The 20824-nt window shown below is 39.5% G+C and overlaps 1 protein-coding gene across 1 annotated transcript in view; it reads right to left on the minus strand.

Annotated features, from left to right (window-relative positions):
* Nucleotides 1-20824, minus strand: part of kcnh8 (potassium voltage-gated channel, subfamily H (eag-related), member 8) — a 123882-nt gene that overhangs the window by 62342 nt on the left and 40716 nt on the right. The window contains exons 3-6 of the mRNA XM_041809449.1: nucleotides 20622-20753; nucleotides 14030-14157; nucleotides 10406-10643; nucleotides 10135-10292 (exon numbers count right to left, since the gene is read on the minus strand). Of these exons, the coding sequence (XP_041665383.1) occupies nucleotides 10135-10292; nucleotides 10406-10643; nucleotides 14030-14157; nucleotides 20622-20753 (656 nt within the window). The remainder of the gene's footprint in view (nucleotides 1-10134; nucleotides 10293-10405; nucleotides 10644-14029; nucleotides 14158-20621; nucleotides 20754-20824) is intronic.

The raw sequence follows: 20824 nt of genomic DNA on the forward strand, positions 1-20824 counted from the left end.
AGATAACTTGAGTGAATGCAAAATGCAATTTTTAAAGGATGATTTCATTAATAAAGGGGAAAAAAGGAGCTGCACACCCCTGTTTAATCACGAAGTATTAATGCATTTTTGGAAAGCCGAGTTCAATTTCACTTGCCACACCCAGACCTGATTACTGCCAGACCTGTTGAATCCAGAAATCTCTTAAATAGAACCTGTCTAACAAAGTTAAGTAGGCTAAAAGATCTCAAAAACTAATACATCACGGTGCCATCAAAAGAAATTCAAGAACACATGAGAAACAAAGTCACTAACATCTATCAGTCTGGATAGGGTTACAAGCCATTTCAAAGGCTTTGGGATTCCAGTAAACTACCGTGAGCCATTATCCACAAATGGAGAAAACTCAAAACAGTCTTGAACCATCCCAGGAGTGGCCACCCTACCAAAATGACTCCAAGAATGTATCAATGACTCATTCAGGAGGTCACAAAAGAACCCAGAACATCTGCAGACCTGCAGCCCTCATATGACTCAGTTAAGGTCAGTGTTCATGATTCAACAATAAGACAGAGACTGGGCAAAAATGTTATCCATGGGACCAAAACCACTGCTGACCAAAGAATACAAAGGCTCGTCTCACATTTGACAACAAACATCTTCATGATCCTAAAGGCTTTTGGGACAATATTCTGTGGCATGATTGAGAGGCCGTGGCATGACCTTAAACAGGCCGTTTATGCTTGAAAACCCTCTAATGTGGCTGAATTAAAACAGTTCTGAAAAGAGGAGTGGGTCGAAATTCCTCCACAGCGATGTGAAAGATTGCCAGCAACTGCAAACACCTGCTTGCAGTTGTTTCTGCCAAGAATGACACAACTAGTTATTAAGTCAAGGGGGCTCATTGTGTTGAATTCTGGACTTTGACTAGGCCACTCCAAACCTTCATTTAGTTTTTTATGCCATTTAGAGGTGGACTTGCTGGTGTGTTTGGGATCATTGTCCTGCTGCATAACCCAAGTACATTTGAGGTTGAGGTCATGAACTGATGGCTGGACACTCTTCTTCAGAATTTTCAGGTAGAGAGCGAAATCACGGTTGCATCCAGTGGAGCATGTGGTCCAGGTCATAAAGCAGCAAAGCAGTCCCAGACCATCACACTGCCACCACCATGTTTGACTGTTGGTTTGATGTTCTTTAGATGAAATGCTCTGTTAGCTTTACTCCAGATGTAACCGGACACACACCTTCAAAAAGGTTCTGTTTTGGTCTCATCAGGACACAGAAAATTTTCTCAAAAGTCTTTGAGATCATGAAGATGTTTGTTGTCAAATGTGAGACAAGCCTTTGTGTTCTTTTTGGTCAGCAGGAGTTTCGAGTTGGAACTCTCCCATGGATAACATTTTTGCCCAGTGTCTGTCTTATTGTTGAATCATGAACTCTGACCTTAACCGAGTCATGTGAGGCCTGCAGGTCTTAGATGTTGTTCTGGGTTCTTTTGGGACCTCCTGGATGAGTCGTCGACGCGCTCTTGGAGTCATTTTGGTAGGCTGGCCACTCCTTGGAAGGTTCACCACTGTTCCAAGTTTTCTCCATTTGTGGATAATGGCTCTACATTTTGTTAGGTTATCTTTGTCTAATATTAAAATTTGCTTCATCATCTGAAACATTTAAGTGTTAAATGCAAAAATTGAAAAAAATGCAAATACAATCACGCATTACTTGAACAGCATTATACCCAACACTGCTGTTAAAATGTTTAATCAGCATTACCGGTGCTCAAGGTAACATGGGCCATTACAAAAAAAGAGAGGAAATTTAAAAATGGGCTTGTAATTTCAGCTGTGTGCACCATGTAGAGGCTGTAGTTCTTGTATTGGATGACCCAGGTTTTCATGTCCTTCCCTCTGTCATTCTCCCTTCTCTATCTTCTGTCCTGTACCCTTAAATAAAGGCATGAAATCTTTAAAAAGTAAATCTTTGAAAAGGAATAGCAAAAAGTGAGGGAAGAACAAAGAAAGACAAAGAGAAATCAGAGCAAAATGGAATAATGCATCAAAGAAATCATGATTGAAAGAGATTTACGACTAAAACAAACGACAGGAGAACAGCAGGGAGGGACACTGTTGAGGCCCCCGAGCTCATTTTGGTGAAAAATGGCTCCTGTCCACAGAGGGAGGATCTGTGTGAATGCTCTGTCCTCAGAGGGAACATCACACAGGACACTCAGCAATTACCGACCATTCTTACATCCCCTGTGGCAACACGTGGACCAGAAGCCCTACACCTAACCCCTGTTCAACTGGGAGTGTGTGGTATTTCCATTAATAAAGCCTTGAACCAAACTGGAACCTTCAGCTGGAGCAACATGTAACTGCACCAAATCCTTCACCACAGCATCTATACTTTCTTTCTTGGCCTGGTTTTCTTTATTTCCTTCACTTTTTCTTCCTTTTTGTCCTTTCTTCCCTCTCTGTAATCAGTCTGAGTTGTCTCATAGGTAGAACTGCCACCTAATAGTTAAAAAAACCTCTGTGAGGTATACAACTGAGGAACAGTTAAAGAACAGTAGAGGGTTAGGAAGAAGAACTGAGGTTGTGTCTGTTATAATGTGATTCAGAAATTATATGAACAAGGGATGAAAATAAGGCTTTATGACCTTGACCTTTGACCCAAGACCACCAAAATCTAAGCATATCATCTTTGAGCAGAGTCATGTTTGATATCATGTATTTAATGACTGTAACAGTGCTGACACGTACGAGACACACTGATTTAAGAAAGAACAGACATGTAAGAGTCCATCCATCGTTGCTTGAAGGTGTTTTTGGGTTGTTGTCTTCTTCAGTTCACCCCAACTTCCTCTCTATCTCACTATTTCTGATAGCATCCTGCACTCTGCTGCCACCCGAGTGATCCTGTGTCCTAATGCCAGCTCTGTCTTATCAAAGGGACTGGATTGGATGAGTAAGGTTACATTTAATTAACTAAGCCCCACCCCCTTGGATACTGTTGCTATGTCAGTCAAGCTTTTACATCTGCGGTGCTGAATACCTAGCTTTCCACTGTGTAAGTAGGGGGTATTCTGAAGGAAGTACTATCAAATTTAAAGTGAAAGTGTTCTAAAATATCAGAGGAGACGCGCACAACGAGAATTAGGCTTAATACCTGACAAACACATAAGCTAGCACGTGGCCAATTTAGGCAGCAAATATTCATGAGATTGAGACTGAGGACATTGTGCAAAATATTTTATCTTTGGTGACATTAAAACTGCTGACAACTATGCAGGAAAATGACGGTACACCAAAGTATTCACAGTGGGCGGCTATCTTTCTCTTCTCCATATGGTTGGATTTTATAGTTTTAAGCGAACAGCTGCAGTTGAGTTCTTCAGCTTATGAAGAATAAGACAATACGACCCCAGTTTTATTGAAACGCTGAGTTTTAATGTGGCGTCTGATCTGAACTGACAGCTGGTTAGCTGTTTGCTGTTTCTGCGTAGGGTGTTATTTTGCTGTTGAATGGTAGTTGCTAACAGGTTAGTGTGAAGCTAAGTGCTGGTATTTTAGCAATGGAAATTATGGCTCTTTACAGAGATTCAGATCATTCTGCTAAGTTCAGTTCTTTCGGCTCTCAAACAGCTCTTCATTCGGTAGCATTTCAACTTTTAATAAATGAGTCAAATTAAGAATTTTTTGGCCCATGACTGATATAACTGCATGTATCTTTTCTGAAAATTGTTGGACTAAAGGTAAACTGGTTGATATTTGAGTCTTTAAGGTACATCCAGTTGCACAGGGGAAAATTTACAAGCAGCAGTTAACCAAAGTGCTGTACAATGAAAACTAAAGACAAGGACAGGATAAAAAGCCAATTCTCTTGCAGATCCAAAAACCAGGTAATCAAATGGCACTTTTCATTTTGATTTAAAGACAAGCAATGTAGGAGAAAGGTCAACATGTAGAGGCAGAGCATCCCAGAGCTTTGGCACAGCTCCTGAAAAGGCTCGGTCACCCCTGAGCTTCAACTTTAACCTCCAGACAGTCAGAAGCATCTGACTGGTGGATCTGAGTGTACACCAATCAAAAAGATGGGATGAAGCCAGCCCATTTAAAGATTTATAACCCAAAAATTGAATTTTAAAATCTATCCTAAAATTCCACAGGGAGCTGGTGGAGAGAGGCTAAAATGTGCTGCATTCAAAGAGTTGAAGTGCTGCTGGGTCTTTGTGGTGTCACATACAGGTGCCCTTTGGAAATTTTGGGTTTGCTTTGCTCAGTTCATCTGGTGAAGGCGTGTTTACATGAGTCAAAAAGGGAATTTAGTCCTAAAATATATGATAAATTAAAATGCCTTTATTTATACATAGTAAAATACATTTTTAAAAAGCCCACCTACTCTGATGAAGCCCTGAACAGGCTGCAATGCATCTGCTGTTTTAAAAATGTATTTTACCATGGAAAATAACAGCATTTATTTACATACAGACTTTACAGTGTTTGCTCTTTTAAAGGACAGTTGCAGTTTGAATTTCTTGATTGTAATTTTTTTGGATTAAACTCCCTTTTTTGACTGATGCAACGACCTCTCACCAGATGAGCTGAGCTGAAACGTGCAGCCTCTGCATCGATGCAGAATCACTCGTGTCAGCATCATGATGCGTCGTGAAAAGATCAAGTTCAAAACCACGAGCCAACATGTGCAAAGTCCCTTGAAGACCCTTCATAAGGTTCTAAGACATCAAATTCACAAGCAAGGGATGAATATCAGGCCTGATGACCTTGATCTCTGACCTCCATAAATCAATCAGTTCGTACCTGAAACAGAGTGGATGTTGCAAAGCATGAAGAAAATTTGTCAAAGCATTCTTGAGATGTTGTGTTCACAAGCAAGGGATGAACAATAGACCCAACACCCTGACCTCTGACCTCTGAGCTCCAAATCGAGTCACTTCATCTCTGAGTCAGAGCGGACATTTTTGCAAAGTCTGAAGAAAATCCCTCAAAGTGCCCTAGAGATAACACGTTCAGGAGCAGTAGATGAACATGAGGCCCAATGGCCTTTAACTTTGACCTATGACCTCCAACGTCTAAACAGTTCAAACTTAAATCAGAGTAAGGCCGTCCATATGTGGGGCCAAAGGGGAGAGCTTTCTGGGGTCCTGCCAAGCTGGGGACCCATGGAGATCAGAAAAATCATGGTCCATTGGAAAGATAACCATATTTGATTTTTTACCTGAATAATTACCACTCTTATTAAAGCAACAAAACATGATTTCAGTTTATTTAGGCAGTGGTACAATACTTTTTAAAATGTAAACCACTTTTCTTAAAACAGAACGACTTTTTCTTTACTGGTGATGTTAACAACCTGGATGAGCACACTGAACTAAATGACTATGTCAGATTCATAGCTAAGCAATGATGTGCACAAATGTCAGGTTGCCAGAAAATAAAGAAGAAACTGAGACAACCTAAATGGAAAATCATAAAACTATTTTAAACAGTGGCAAAAATGGGTGAAAATTGGCAAAAAGAGACGAGAAGAAGTGGAAATAATGGTTTAAAGTGGCATAAAGGGCAAAATCGGGCAAAAAGCAGCAAGAAAGAGTTAAAAAGTGGCAAAAATGTGACAAGAAAGGGTAAAAAGTGGCTGTGAAGAGGGAAAATGGGCAACAAGTGGCAAAAAAACAGTCAAAGAGGCAAACTGGTACAAAATTGGCAAAAAGCAGCCAGAAAAAGTGTTGAGAAAGGGGAAAAGGTTACAAAATGGCCGCTAAGTGGCAAAACAGCAGCAAAAATTGAATAAGAAGTGACAAAAATGGGCATAAAGTGCCAGAAATGGGTTAAAACTGCAAATAAGTCATAGAAAAAGGTAGAAAAACAGCAATAATTGGCTTAAAAAGGCAAATAGAAGTGGCAAAAATGGGTTGAAAGTTGCATAAAGGACAAAAAATGGGCATAAAGTGGAAGAAATTGGATTAAAGTGGCAAAAATGGGCCAAAACCAGCAAGAAAATGTTTAAAAGTGGTTTAAAAAATGGCAAGAAGGGTAAATAGTGACAAAAATGGCTGTTTAGTGGCAAAGCAGTGCCCAAAATTCTTCTGTTGGTTTTTAAAGCTCTTAATGGTCTTGCCCCATCTTATTTATCTGATTTGCTTTTACCCTTTGATCCCAGTAGAGCCCTCAGGTCTTCAGGAAGTTCTCTGTTAACAGTCCCCAAAGTTAGAGCTTAAACTTATGAGGCATCTTTGTATTACTGTGGATCCTTTCTCCTGTGGAACAGCCTACCTGAAGACCTGAGGGCCTCACCTAATGTTAATGTTTTTAATTCAAGACCTACCTTTTTAGTCTGGCTTTTGCCTGAAGGCTTTTCCCTCAAGTTTCTCTTGAGTGTTTTATTTCCCTGGAGCATTTGGCCCTTAGTTACCTTTTAGTTTTTTGGGGGGGGTTTTCTCATTACACCACCCTTCTTTCATTTATTTTTATTTCATTTGAATTTACTTCTTATTTTTTTATGGTATTTTATTCTACACTCTAACCTAACATCCAGTGTTAGTGGAAGATGGCGTTTCCTCAGTGCGTTCTGGGTGCATACGTTTCCTGGTCTTATAGAGTCTTTTATTTATGATGCATTTTGCCAGTATGTGTTTGGATTGCCGGCTGGGTGGGTTAGAGGGTTAGGCGGAGTGGGTTTGGGTCATATTTCCTTTTATCTTCTTTTAATTACTTGTCTGTTTGTAGAGCACTTTGTGCTACAATGACTTGTATGAAAAGAGTGTGATTACAGTTCCAAATAGAAAAGCAAAAATGAGTTGTGAGTGGCAAAAAAGTGGGAAAAACAGTAGAAATTGGTTCAAGTGGAAAAAAAGAAGAAACAAAATGGGTGAAAAAAGTGGTAAAAAGTGGCAAATATTAGTAAATAATTTAAACTTAGAACCCAATAATAATTTAATACACTTTTCGTGTCCATAATGAGGTAAATGTTAGCCAGGATGCTAACACCAATGCTATTGATCCAGCACACATGCATTGATATCATCAATAACTCACTGAAGGGGAGGTCCATTCTCACGGGGCCCAGACAATTCTGTGGTTCGGCCTGAATCAGAGGGACATTTGTTTAAAGTTACGAGAAAATCACTCTAAAGGCTCTTGAGAAATAGTGTTCACAGAACGGTCCTGACAGACAGATGGACATCCAGAAAGCACAAAGCCTCAGGCCTCGGCCATCAGCAGCATGGATGCATAAACATGAAGATCCTTTTTTCACACAGTACTGGACTGGATACTTTCATTCTTGTTACAGTGGCTGCGTGAGAGCGAAAGGCAGCAAAAACAAAGTGAAAATGTTTCTTTTTCTAATTTAGAAGCTAAAAAAGAAAAAAAAAACATCCATAAGAAACCCATCAAGCATTCCCTATAGAGTAGTTCTTTCATTGTGTGCTATCAGTCAGCCGGGGACAAGACAAGAAAAAGTCTACCTAATTGCTCCACATCTCTGTTTCCTCCTCCATCGAGCTATTCTAGAGGGGGTCATGTATTTGGCTGGAGCAGAACAGAAAAAGGTTTTAATGATACAGGTTTGATTGTTTTCTCAGCACTTGAACCGTATGACGAATCAATAGGAAGAATCAAAGAGGCGCTGGAGCAATGCTGAAACCCTCACATGCAATCTATCCTTATGAAATGTCAGATACGCTGGAGGTAATGTAATTCACTACACAGCAATGTGTTGACAGGTTTAAGGTCCCTGGGAAATCCATCAATCCAGAGATTTTCAGGCTTTAACTCCTGTGTTATTAGCTTATAGAGGAGTTGCACTGATGTCACTTTTCCACAAGGAACTTTAATTCAGTCATGGACTTTCACTGGCTGACAAATGCCTGGAAATGTAAGCATTTTTCCAAAATGAAGCCAAGGTATTTCACTGATTTGATTTAATCTGTGATGAATATTTATAGACTGTGTGTTTCTGTATCCCTTAGAAAAACCGAAAACAAGGATCTGTTTATTTTTGAGGGGAAAAAAATCAAGTTTAAAAGTATTAAACTCAGCATTTTTTGAGCCGACTGCTTAGGAAAAAATCACACCCTATTGAACTGTTTTCTTTGCACAAGTATTGCAGTTAAGAGCTTAATTAAGTCGTAGAAGAGACATTTTGTACATTTTGCTACCTGTTTGGCAGCTTAAAGTGCTTTCACACAGCAGGTCACACCCATTCAAACCCATTCACACACTGACAGACTGAGGTTGCTATGGAGAATCAACCATCAGTACTAGCTAATCCAATTCATCCACTAACACGTCGCTGGCAAAGCAGTGGGAGCAAATTTGAGGTGTCTTGCCCTAGGACACATCGACATGTGACTCCAGGAGCGGGGGATTGAACCCATAACTTTCTGATTGCAAGAAAAAATGATTCTTCCTACAGTCAATCTGTAAAAAACTGAGTCTAAACTGTGAAACAATTTCAGAAAAATGTTTTGCGATATAAAATTGTAAAGACATTGAACATACCACCATCTACAGAACATAAAATCTTCAAAAGATCCAGAGAACCTGGAAAAATCTCTGTGAGCAAGGGACAAGGTCAAAGGTCAATAAAGGATGTTGGTGATATTGAGACTCACAGTGACCCTGCTTTAAAAACAGGCATGATTCTGCACTGGAAATCACTGCATGGACTCAAGAACACTAACAGAAATCATGTTGAACGTATTTCACTGTGCCACCCACAAATCTTCGCGTTTGGCCCAAACCTCATATCTCCATTTTCCATGAATAAAATATACATATTTTCCATAAATCAGTGCTATTGGTCACTGTTACATCAGTCAGTGCATTTTAACAAATTTAAAGGCAGTGAAAAGTGTCAAAAGGATGCTGACTATCACCACTCAGTGTTACATTATCTAAACAATATTATTATTAATTCCCTGAAAAGATGTGATACAAGGTTTTGGCCTGACGACAGCGAAATGCAAGTCAAAGCTGTATCATGTAAAGAAGCCATATGTGAACATGATTCAGAAATGCTGCGGTCTCCTCGGGGCCAAAGCTCATTTAAAATGGACAGAGGAAACATGGAAAACTGTTCTGTGGTCAGTTGAATCAGGATCTGAACTTCTTTTTTGAAACCATGAACGCTCCGTCCTCAAGAGGAGACCACCCGGCTTGTTATCAGCACACAGCTCAAAAGCCTGCATCTCTGACGATATGGGGTTGCATTAGTGCCTATGGCGTGGGCAGCTTACACATCTGGAAAAAACACTATCAATGCTGAAAAGTAGCAACATGTGCTCCCATCCAGACAAAGTCTCCTCTAGGGAAGGCACACACCACATCCACCACAGCAGCATGGCTTCACAGCAGAAGAGTCCGGGTGCTGAACTGGCCTGCATGCAGTCCAGATCTTTCACCAATAGAAAACATGTCGAGCACCATAAAACAACAAATCCAGCAAAGATGGCCCAAGACTGTTGAGCAGCTAGAATCCTACATCAGACAAGAATGGGACAACATTCCTCTCCCAAAACACAGGCTACTGGTCTCCTCACCACCCAGATGTTTACAGACTTTTGTTGAAAGAAGAGTGGTAACATTGCAAAGCAGATGGATACGCCCGTTTCCATGTTTTCTGGCTGGCGAATCGATCTTTCAAAGCTCCAGTCTGAACTGTTTGGACCCAGTTATGAAGTGACAGGACCAATCAGTGATGGGGGGCAGTACTTTCAGGTGCGGTGGAGTCATGACGTAAGCAAGCAGCAACAAGAGGCTGGTGCAATTATTAGATTACCTTTTCCACCCTGCATTGTGAATGTTTACATGGTTTGTTCAATAAAAACATGAAAACATATCATTTTTTGTGAGGTATTAGTTTAAGCAGACTGTGTTCGTCTATTGTTGTGACTTAGATGAAGATCAGAACACATTTTATGACCAATTTATGCAGAAATCCAAGAAATCCCAAAGGCTTCACATACTTTTTCTTGCAACTGTATTTTTAATCAAACCATTTTTTGGATTTTCAAACATTGTACTCAAAATCAAAGAGTTTGGATGCCAATAACAGGGACAAAGAAAAATGGTTTATGAGGTGAAAGTTCAGCTCATGTCCTATATCAAACCTATAAACAGGCTGGATACTCACCACGCTGACTTTAAAGGCATAGAGCAGATCGAAGGGCAACGCTGCCACCAGGTCGATGATGAACCACGTGGTCAGGTAATGGATGCAGATCTGTCGAGCATCAAAGATCACCTGGCCTGACTTGCTGACATAACTTGTGCGAAAATTAAAAACAATATCTGTCGGGAAAAAAAGGAGAAAAAAAGTTCAGTGCCTAAGAGATGACTGTCTATTGAAGATTTATCTAAAAGAGATCATAAATGTTGTAGCTGTCAGCTTCAGTGTCACTGACCTATGATAAAGAGAATCTCTACAGCGATGTCACTGACAGTCGTGCTGCGTGTCAGATCATCATCGTCACCAATGAAGCACACGTTGTACGGCACAGTCACAGCAACATAGAAAGTGGCGAGCAGAATCAGCCAGTCCCAGCCAGCTTTGAATGTGCTGTAGTGAAGTAAGATGAATTTGGACTTCTTGGCATCTGCTACTTTGTATTCTGGCAGAGCAGGAGGATCTCCAAACACATTCTGCAGAGGACAGGATAAAAAAAAACTGATTAATAGAGCAGCTACAACCCGCTCCATCCATTCCAATTGTTCTGTCAGTCCAACAAACGGTAACGTCTATATGCAGAGAAGAAAATTATGCACTAAAGGCAAAATCAAGGATACAGAAAAGGTGAATTCTACTCACATATTTTTTACATAAGGCATTTTAAGACTGATTGTTAAAAACCACCATAGCTAAGGTGTTTATCTTCTGTCAAACCTTCACACAGGACAGTCATGACTATATTAGAGATATAGGAGAGATGTCGAGGGTGTTGATGGTGTGTTCTGTCCACTGATCATCAGTCTGAGCTGATCTAATGTTAACATTGACTGTTTATTTAATATACTGTAATGTCAGCTCTGGTCTCAGAAGCTACACCATGATAATCTCTTCAAGTGTCGTTATGCTGAGAGAGGTCTAGCTGCAGACCACAGCTCTCAGACGCCCCCCTTACAGACCACTAATGTGAGATGCCATCTCTGTCAGAATGGAAGAGACTTCTTTTGCCAGTATAACATTGCCATTTACCATTTTAGAAGATTTTACTCAACTTAATTCATAAACAAAGTCTGGCAGGTACATTCATGGAATACCTACATAAACATCACAGACAGAGGCTCATCTCAACTATAAAACCAAACAGGTCAGAGGTCAATTGCAGGATTCTGTTCTGCAAGGACCTGTTTTAGAAGTAGTTCCATGAATGGTGGCTCACTTTAGATTCTTTAGCTTTAGCTAAAGCTAACATAACTACACTAGCTACATTGTTAATGTTACAACATACACCAATCTAGCTGTGCTAGTTTTAGCTAAAGCTAACACAGCTTAAGCCACTGTTCTGGTTGCTACGTTAAAATGGGTCAAGCTTTAGCAGTTTTAGTTTAAACTAATGTAGCTAACTGAGCTTCATTAGCTTTAGCTTCATTAGCTAAGTAGTCACATAAGCATCATAGCTAATGTAGCTAACTAAGCTTCTTTAGCTTCATTAGCTAAGCAGCTACATTGGCATCATAGCTAACAGCTAACTTAGCTTTGTTAGCTTTAGCTTCATTAGCCGAGTAGTTATATTGGAATTCATAGCTAATGTAGCTAACTAATTTTGTTACATTTAGCTTCATTAGCTAAGCAGCTACATTTGCATCATAGCTAACATAGCTAACTAAGCTTTGTTAACTTTAGCTTCATTAGCTAAGTAGTCACATAAGCATCATAGCTAATGTAGCTAACTAAGCTTCTTTAGCTTCATTAGCTAAGCAGCTACATTGGCATCATAGCTAACAGCTAACTTAGCTTTGTTAGCTTTAGCTTCATTAGCCGAGTAGTTATATTGGCATCATAGCTAATGTAGCTAACTAATTTTGTTACATTTAGCTTCATTAGCTAAGCAGCTACATTTGCATCATAGCTAACATAGCTAACTAAGCTTTGTTAACTTTAGCTTCATTAGCTAAGTAACTATATAATCATCATAGCTAATGTAGCTAACAATTTTGTTAAGTTTAGCTCATTAGCTTAGTAGCTACATTAGGCATCATAGCTAACATAGCTAATGTAGCTTCATGAGCTTCAACATTAGCTACATTAGCTTTTAGCGTCATTAGCTAAGCAGCTACATTTGCATCATAGCTAACATAGCTAACTAAGCTTTGTTAACTTTAGCTTCATTAGCTAAGTAACTATATAATCATCATAGCTAATGTAGCTAACAATTTTGTTAAGTTTAGCTCATTAGCTTAGTAGCTACATTAGGCTCATAGCTAACATAGCTAATGTAGCTTCATGAGCTTCAACATTAGCTACATTAGCTACATTATAATGTTTTCATGGAGGACAAGCTTTTCCCTGAAAGCAGACCGTTCAGACGGCCTTATCACATTTTGTACTCAAGTCTTGCAGGTTTTTGACTTTTAACTTTTGGTATCCTTACCCTTACCTTAGCCCTAACCCTGGGGCAGTAGTTTTCAAACTTTTTTTTTGCCCAAGGCACACCAGAGATCCAGCCAAAGTCTCAAGGCACACCCATATCTATGCAAAACAGCCTCTTTAATACTTGTTGTAGTATCTTTAGTCATTATATAGCTGTAATAATAATTCATGGTTGTACAAATTCCCACAGCACACCCGGACCTGGCTCAAGGCACACCGGTGTGCCTCGCCACACCATATGAGAACCACTGCTCCAGGGTGACCAGACGTCCTGGGACAGTACCTGTTTTAAGAGACCTGTCCCTGGCGTGTACCATGAAATTTTAAAAAGGGCTTCAAACTGATCTGCTGTCAAAAAAAAAATTATGAAAGGTTTACTATTTAGTCTGAAGCCTTTTTGATGTGCAGTTAAACACTGTACAGGAAATGCCACAACTGTGGCATTTCCTGTAAGTAGTCTAATGTTCCTGTGAAAAAAAAGTCGATTGTTTTTTCCACTTATGTGCTTTTAGTGAAAAGCTGCATTGACTTGATAGAGCGCCATGGCAGCTCTTGGATTGTTCTCTAATGAAAAATATTCAAATAAAAATGTTGAAAAGCAACATAAAAACTCCTGGATCCAGATATTTTTGGGAAAAAAAATCCAGAAGTTTAGTGAACTGACACAAGAAGAGGAAGAGTTACTGATAAATAGTTATGTAGCTGAGTTATGTTACTTATTTTATTTGATTATTTGCTCTTTAGGTCCAGTATTTTTTTTTTATTATTGATGATTTTTTAACATAATACAAAACATTTATCAAACTACATGAAACTTAAAGTGTCCCATTGGATATGTCATCATGACAGTATTTAGTGGTTAATAATACAATACTGCATGTATAAAAGCAGATATTCAGTACAAACAGTCAGTAGGTAACTACTAACTATTCCTGTGCTGTGAATTTTGTTACCTATTAATTGCAAAATTTGAGCACCATACATATTTGTTGCCTTAATTGTTAACTAATGGTTTACTAGTACCCAATCATACATTTGTTAATGCTAACTGTAAGTTATTTATACGTTTGTTACTGACTAACTATGCAAAATCTGAGTAAGTTGAGTAGGACAGCTGCAGATAACATCTGTATTCTGACATAGTCACAAAAACCTCTGAGCTAAGGCTGAATAGATGCTACAGATAATTGATGTTTTACTCATTTAAAGTAATCTGAGGTAAAGAGCCCCTACTAGTGCACCATGCTGTTTGTTGAAGGGTTTTGTTTACTGGGAAGCATCTCTCATCCTACATTCAATATTCCTCCTCAGCTCCCTGCCCTTTGATTTTGTCCAATGTGCTTTCATAACAGTTGTAATCTTCTCATACTACAGTCCACTTCGGTGTAATCCTTCATCACGTTACACGTTGCAGCTCCGGGGTTTCTGATGATACCTTATTGAGCTTAATCTTGCTCTTCTCTCTGCTGTGGAGGTGGCCAGAGATGTGGTAGAGCACCGTGCTGCTCCGCATTCGTGCCGCGCTGAACGGAGGGCCCGTTTTCACCCTCCCTCGCCGCCGCTCTGTAAACACACCAGCACACAGAAAAGTTAGCACACATCCCACATACAATAGTTTACCCCCCAGGGTTGACTGCTGATGACTGGATCAGTCATTATGCCTGATGGAATACATAATCATCCATCCTGAATAGGGAAACATAATTATGCAAACAGGAAGAATTTCTCAGCAAATTGCTCAATTTCTGAGTGAAGAACAAGAAAAGGATATTTTGCTGATTTGCTTTTGTGTGGGGCTACCTATTTTTATTCACATTATTCGGTGACGATTATTGGCATTATTGTAAAAGCGCTATCTCTGTAAAAACAGCACAATTTTCAGCTTCAATAAAAAGCATGATTGTTTGGATTTTATATGGTTGATTGCTACTGGAGTGGATTTTTTGTGTACACCAGCTGCCGTGGCTCTGTGTGTTTCCCCTAAGTGTATTGTTGTAGATAAAGTAGATAGTGCAGTAAGTGATGAGTTGAAAGCAAGGAGTTGTGTAATAGGAGCCGACACTTTATCGCTGCTGGGCTTTAGACCCCATTCTCTCTGCGGTGTACCCAAAGGAAAGGACCAAGGCCAGATTGGCTGGAGGGGGGGTAACAGCAATAACAAAGCAGAAGAATAGAAGTGATAACTGCTTTTGAGTGTCCTTTAGAAAGTGTGTGTTCTCTGTGTGTGCGCTATGAGTGTGTGCACGGACCCCAGACGAGGCAAAGAGACAGGGCCATCCATAACGCCGTGCAGCCTTGGGGGACGCGACACGGCAGGAGCACAGAGAAGGAGACATGCTTATTTTTAGATCTAGGCCTAATGAATTTCCCCCTGCTTTTAGAGCCATTCTTCTGCAGGTGGAGGGGGAGAATGGATGGAGGAGGGCGCTGTATGAAGAGAGAGGGGTGGGAATCCTTGGATACTGTAAAAGCAGCTGGAATGAAAAGAACAGTGATGAAGGGAGGTGAGAAATGATGCAATGGATATGTGAAACAGTCTATCCAGCATGCTAGATTAACCCTCATTGCCAAAAAAAGCTACTTTTAAGGCCTTTTTCCCTACATTATGTGATGATCATCCATAAAATCAGTGGTTTCCTGGTAGTGGTGGGCAGTAAACTTATATCGATACTGTCACTGGTAAAATTTCTGCCATGGTATGGATTTTTTCGGTTTAGACACTCATGTTGTCGTGTACACTACGCATAAATGATTCCACCGCTAGAATAACAAAGCGATACGTGTCAGACATCTGCTTAGTTTGAGTCTATTCATCAGATGTTTCACTCTGATACCAAAAAGCAGCCATGGATGGATGGTGTGTTTGGTGGCTGTAATAACAGCAACATGAAGCAAGTGTTCACTGGTTTGTCCTTAGCTCAGAGCCACAGTGACTCGTATTACAACGGCTTAAACAGCTCTGTAAAGGTTTTTTTTAATCAACAGTCTGCTTTTTTTTTTTTAAGTCCATGAGGATTCAAAGAAGCCAGCTCTGGTGATAAACAAGGTCAGGCACACAGCTGTAGACTCTGTAGTAGCATAAAATCACTGCTAGGTTAAGCTAAATTATTGATAAGCATCAACAAATCCTTCACAATAAAAGTCTGTAGTTGTAGTTCATCCCGAGCGTCTTTATTGTGAAGGCTTAAATTAGGAAATGTGGTAATTTCAGAAGCTTGACACCTCAGCAAAATAGGAGGGAAACTTAAAACTACAGGTTTAGTCACAAAGAAGCAAACAGAAAGAGACTCGTAAAACATTTTTTCTGTGATCTTCTGCTCAGACGTGGCTTTAGTATGCCAACACAGGTTTATTTTTCGGGGGAGAAGGGGGTTGCAGCACCTGAATCTGCGTTTAAATGCATTATCTCTATTACCGTGATACTGCAATTGAATACTTTTACAGCAAAAGGCAAGAAAATAAAATAAAAGTGACATTATATTTAGGCCATGCCCAGACCTAGTGCAAGACTTTGTCTGCTCTGAGGTTTTTGCATATATTAACTATAATATAATCAATGTAACACACTTTCTGGGTGGTTCATAAAAAAGTCTTTTGGTAGTGACAAATGTGTCAAGGCCTCTGTAATTGGGGTTTTATCACTAAAACTATTAAAGCTACATGTTTCTCATTCACTGCAGTTTTCATTTTGAACATTCATGCCAACTAAGCTGCCTTGGGTGACTACAAACATCAATGACTGAAAGCACTCAGTGCATTTCTGTGGAGGTTAGCACATCAATCATGCTTTGTTGAAACTGCTCCTCACAGGTGGGACTTATCAAACTGAGCCAGTAACTTCACTCATGGTGCAAAAGTGTGTAATGCCCAACGGTATGCTGGGAAAACTATGCAGATTAAGAGATGACTGTCAAATAATTGAGTACAATGACAAAAAATACTTCTAATGATTGAGTACTGTATACTTAAATCATTGGATGTGTGCTATTAATTTAGAAAATAGAGCTGAAATAGCTATTAGGGATTTTCAAGTTAACACAACTCACTTTAACAACCTTTTACAGTTCAGTCTTACAGTGCATGGTTGAGTTTTTGATATCAGCATTTTCATGGTAATGATGTTCATGTGTCTTGTCAGTGAGGATGACAGGACACGGACTGTTACAGACATAAAATCAGGAATTTATTTGGCTCTGAAAACCTGAGGTATAGTACTTAACTAAAAACATTTACATGAGGAAGTAGTCATTTTATAGTAAATGCCTATTATACATTCAAGTAAATATGTTTTTATTAAATTTTATTTATGCAGATTCCTGTAATTGTTGATTTATTGTCATGGAGCCCTTTGAGACAGCTTGAACTGTAATAAACCTCACCTCTATAATGTTAGATTTAAAGGAGAGATGATAAATGCTATTCTGTTCGCTGCCCACTATGCCCACGCTGTTGTCTGGCCTTGAAAGGCTTCCCCAGCACGGATGGAAAAACCCCACTGATGTCCCTGTCAAACTCCCTGCATTAACTACACACCCTTGCAAAATTGGCTCCTTCTGTAGTCATTTCTTTTCTTATCTGTTTTCATTGTTGCTGTACAAATAAGCACCATTTTGGTTTCATGGATGATCATCACATGATAAAGGAGCAAAGCTGTTAAAAGTGGCCCTCCTGGTTTGCACTGAGAGATCCCAGAATAATCTGTGAGCAGCTCATAGTGTAAACCAAAAAAACAGAGACTGGTCGATGGTCAGGAAAGGATCTTGTGATGGCAGCCACTGCAGCATGACATGAGCCATTACAACTACAGTTGAAACCAGAAGTTTACATACACTGTATAAAAAGGCACATAAACTTTTTTTTCTCACCATCTAACATTACATCAAATTAAACTTTTCCTGTTTTTGGTCAATTAGGATTACCCAAATTATTTCTATTTGCTAAATGCCAGAATAATAAGAAAATGATTTTTTTAGACAATTTTTTATTATTTTCTTGAAAGTCAGAAGTTTACATACACCAAGATTACTATGCCTTTAAACAATTTGGGAAAGCCCAGATGATGATGTCATGTCTTTGGAAGCCTCTGATAGGTTTAATGACAACATTTGAGTTAATTAGAGGCACACCTGTGGATGTATTTTAAGGCACACCTGAAACACACTGCTTCTTTGTGTAACATCATGGGAAAATCAAAAGAAATCAGCCAAGATATCAGGAAGAGAATTGTGGACTTGCACAAGTCTGGTTCATCCTTGGGTGCAATTTCCAGGTGCCTGAAGGTGCCACGTTCATCTGTTCAAACAATTATACGCAAGTATAAACACCATGGGAATGTCCAGCCATCGTACCGCTCAGGAAGGAGACAGGTTCTGTGTCCCAGAGATCAACGTGCTTTGGTCCGAAAAGTGCATCTCAACCCAAGAACAAAAGCAAAAGACCTTGTGAAGATGCTGGCTGAAGCTGGTAAGAGTGTGTAATTATCAACAGTCAAACGAGTCCTGTACAGACATGGGCTGAAAGGCCACTCTCCCAGGAAGAAGCCATTACTCCAAAAGAAACATAAAAAAGCCGGATTACAGTTTGCAAATGCACACAGGGACAAAGACCTTAATTTTTGGAGACATGTTCTGTGGTCTGACGAAACTAAATTTGAACTTTTTGGCCATAATGACCATCGTTACATTTGGAGAATATACTGAAATACTGAAGCAACATCTCAAGACATCAGCCAGGAAGTTCAAGCTTGGGTGCAAATGGGTTTTCCAAACGGACAATGACCCTAAGCATACTGCCAAACTGGTTACAAAGTGGTTTAAGGATAACAAAGTCAATGTTTTGGAGTGGCCATTACAAAGCCCTGATCTCAATCCCACTGAAAATTTATGGGCAGAGCTGAAAAGGCATGTGCGAGCAAGGCGACCTACAAACATGGCTCAGTTACACCAGTTCTGCCAGGAGGAATGGGCCAAAATTCCTGCAAACTATTGTGAGAAGCTTGTGGAAGCATATCCAAAACATTTGACCCAAGTCATACAGTTTAAAGGCAATGCTACCAAATATTAATGAAATGTATGTAAACTTCTGACTCTCTAGAAAATAATTTAAAAAAGTCTAAAAAATGATCTCTCTCATTATTCTGGCATTTAGCAAATAGAAATAATTTTGGTAATCCTAATTGACCAAAAACAGGAAAAGTTTAATCTGATTTAATGTTAGATGGTGAGAAAAAAAAGTTTATGTGCCTTTTTATATAGTATATGTAAACTTCTGGTTTCAACTGTATGTAAAATGAGGATTTCTCTGGCTTTGAAAATATTTGAGGTAATGTTAACTAGAATACATATTTATAATAGTTTTTTAACCAATGTACACACCTCAGTGTAATAACTCAGCATACTGTACCTCTAACACATGCACCCTCTTTTCTAAGATGCATTTCTATGAGATTTTTCGGGCATGTTTTTATGCTGGAAAACTTGTCAGACCCAAACCCATTATATTGAACTTCCTCCTTTGTCTGGAGTTGCTGCATCAGCCTCTTTTCTTTTCTATGAAAACATTTAATGGTGTGGGCAAAAATAACTTTCCTTTCCGTGTTCTGTTTCTGCTTATATCCAGTAATGAGAGTAATTAGACAACTGTAGACATGCAGGCCTGAGATGAGAGGAGTCGGTGTGCTGACTTCACACACTCACTGACCTTCTCTTTTGCTTTGTAGGCTGCTTTTGACTTTAGCTTTGGTGTCGCCTGAGGTGAGGTGTTACCAAAGCCGTGGCATAAGCCTCTGAGGAAATTGATTTTGATAGCTGAATTTGCACCTTGTGGCTCCTTACAGTTATGATAATCAGAAACCAGGAGGTAAAAAATGAGGAGACATTAAACAAAAACACACCAGTCCTCAGCTCCTTTAGAAGAAGTTCCTTCTAAGTTGACCTTTCTGACTACTATGTCTTCACTCACTATGTGGACCGCAAAACGCACAAACCTGATTCCAAAAAAAGTTGGGGCATTGTGTTAGTTAAACAGAATGCAATGATTGTCAAATCTCAGAAATTCATTTTTTTTTTCACAATAAAACATAAACAACACATCAGATTTTCATTTCATGAACTTATAGCACATGTTGAATTTGACGGCAGCAACACATCTAAAAAAAAAAAAGTAGGGACGGGGCCTTGTTTACCATTTGGCAACCCCATACCATCAGAGATGCAGGCTTTTGAACTGTGCAGTAAGCCTGTGCTCAAAAGATCAATATGGCAATATACCGTCATCTTCTTTGCATGATACAGCTTTAACTTACTTTAGTGGATGGCACGGCCAATGGTGTTGACGGACAATGAGTGTGGAAGTGTTCCTCAGCTCATGCAGTGATTTCCAGCACAGAATCATGCCTGTTTGTAATGCAGTTCCACCAGGGCTTGCAGGTCACGTATTGACTTTGACCTTGTCCCTTGTGCACAAAAACATCTCCAGATTCTCTGAATCTTCTGATGATATAACGTGCTATAACTGTGGGATATAAAAGACTCGGCAAGTTGATTACAGATTGGTGAACATCTGCCCATCTTTACTTCTGAAAGACTCCACCTCTATCAAATGCCCTGAGAAAATATATTTTTTTAAATGCTGAAATGTCTCAGTTTCAACATCTGATATGTTTTATGTTCTATTTTGCATTAAAAAAATGGGTTTGTGAGATTTGTCAATCATTTTTGGAAACGGCGTTGTATTTGGGAGCCATGAAAGTAACAGAAAGTAACACAATAGAACTAGTTTAGTTAACACAAATGTCAGTGACTCTGTAAAATGAGGTGAGTCATGTTGAGGACAGTGGACTGAAAGAGGCAGACAGGGATCTTAAACCATGATCTGTTCCTTTGACTACCTCTTTGTTTAGTTTTTCATGAAAATGTCAAAATATGCTCCACAGACGTGGTTTAAAGTAACCCTGACTACACAAAGATGACGTTATTTTTTTCGTAACAAAACAGACACAGATCTTCCACACAAACACACATACTGACCTTCCTTCTTGTCCTCTTGGATGGCTTTGGCTTTTGTGTCGGTGATGTCCTTAAATGAGGCCAGAAAGAGCACCACATCTCCCTTCTCATTCTTAATTGGCACGATGTCCAGCAGGCACCAGAACAGCACAGCTGAGAGGGAAAAACACTCTTATTAACACTTATATACACCATCCCTGATTGTAGTCACAGTGGATTTACAC

This window comes from Cheilinus undulatus, linkage group 16 (assembly GCF_018320785.1).
Source record: "Cheilinus undulatus linkage group 16, ASM1832078v1, whole genome shotgun sequence".
NCBI classification, from domain to species: Eukaryota; Metazoa; Chordata; class Actinopteri; order Labriformes; family Labridae; genus Cheilinus; species Cheilinus undulatus.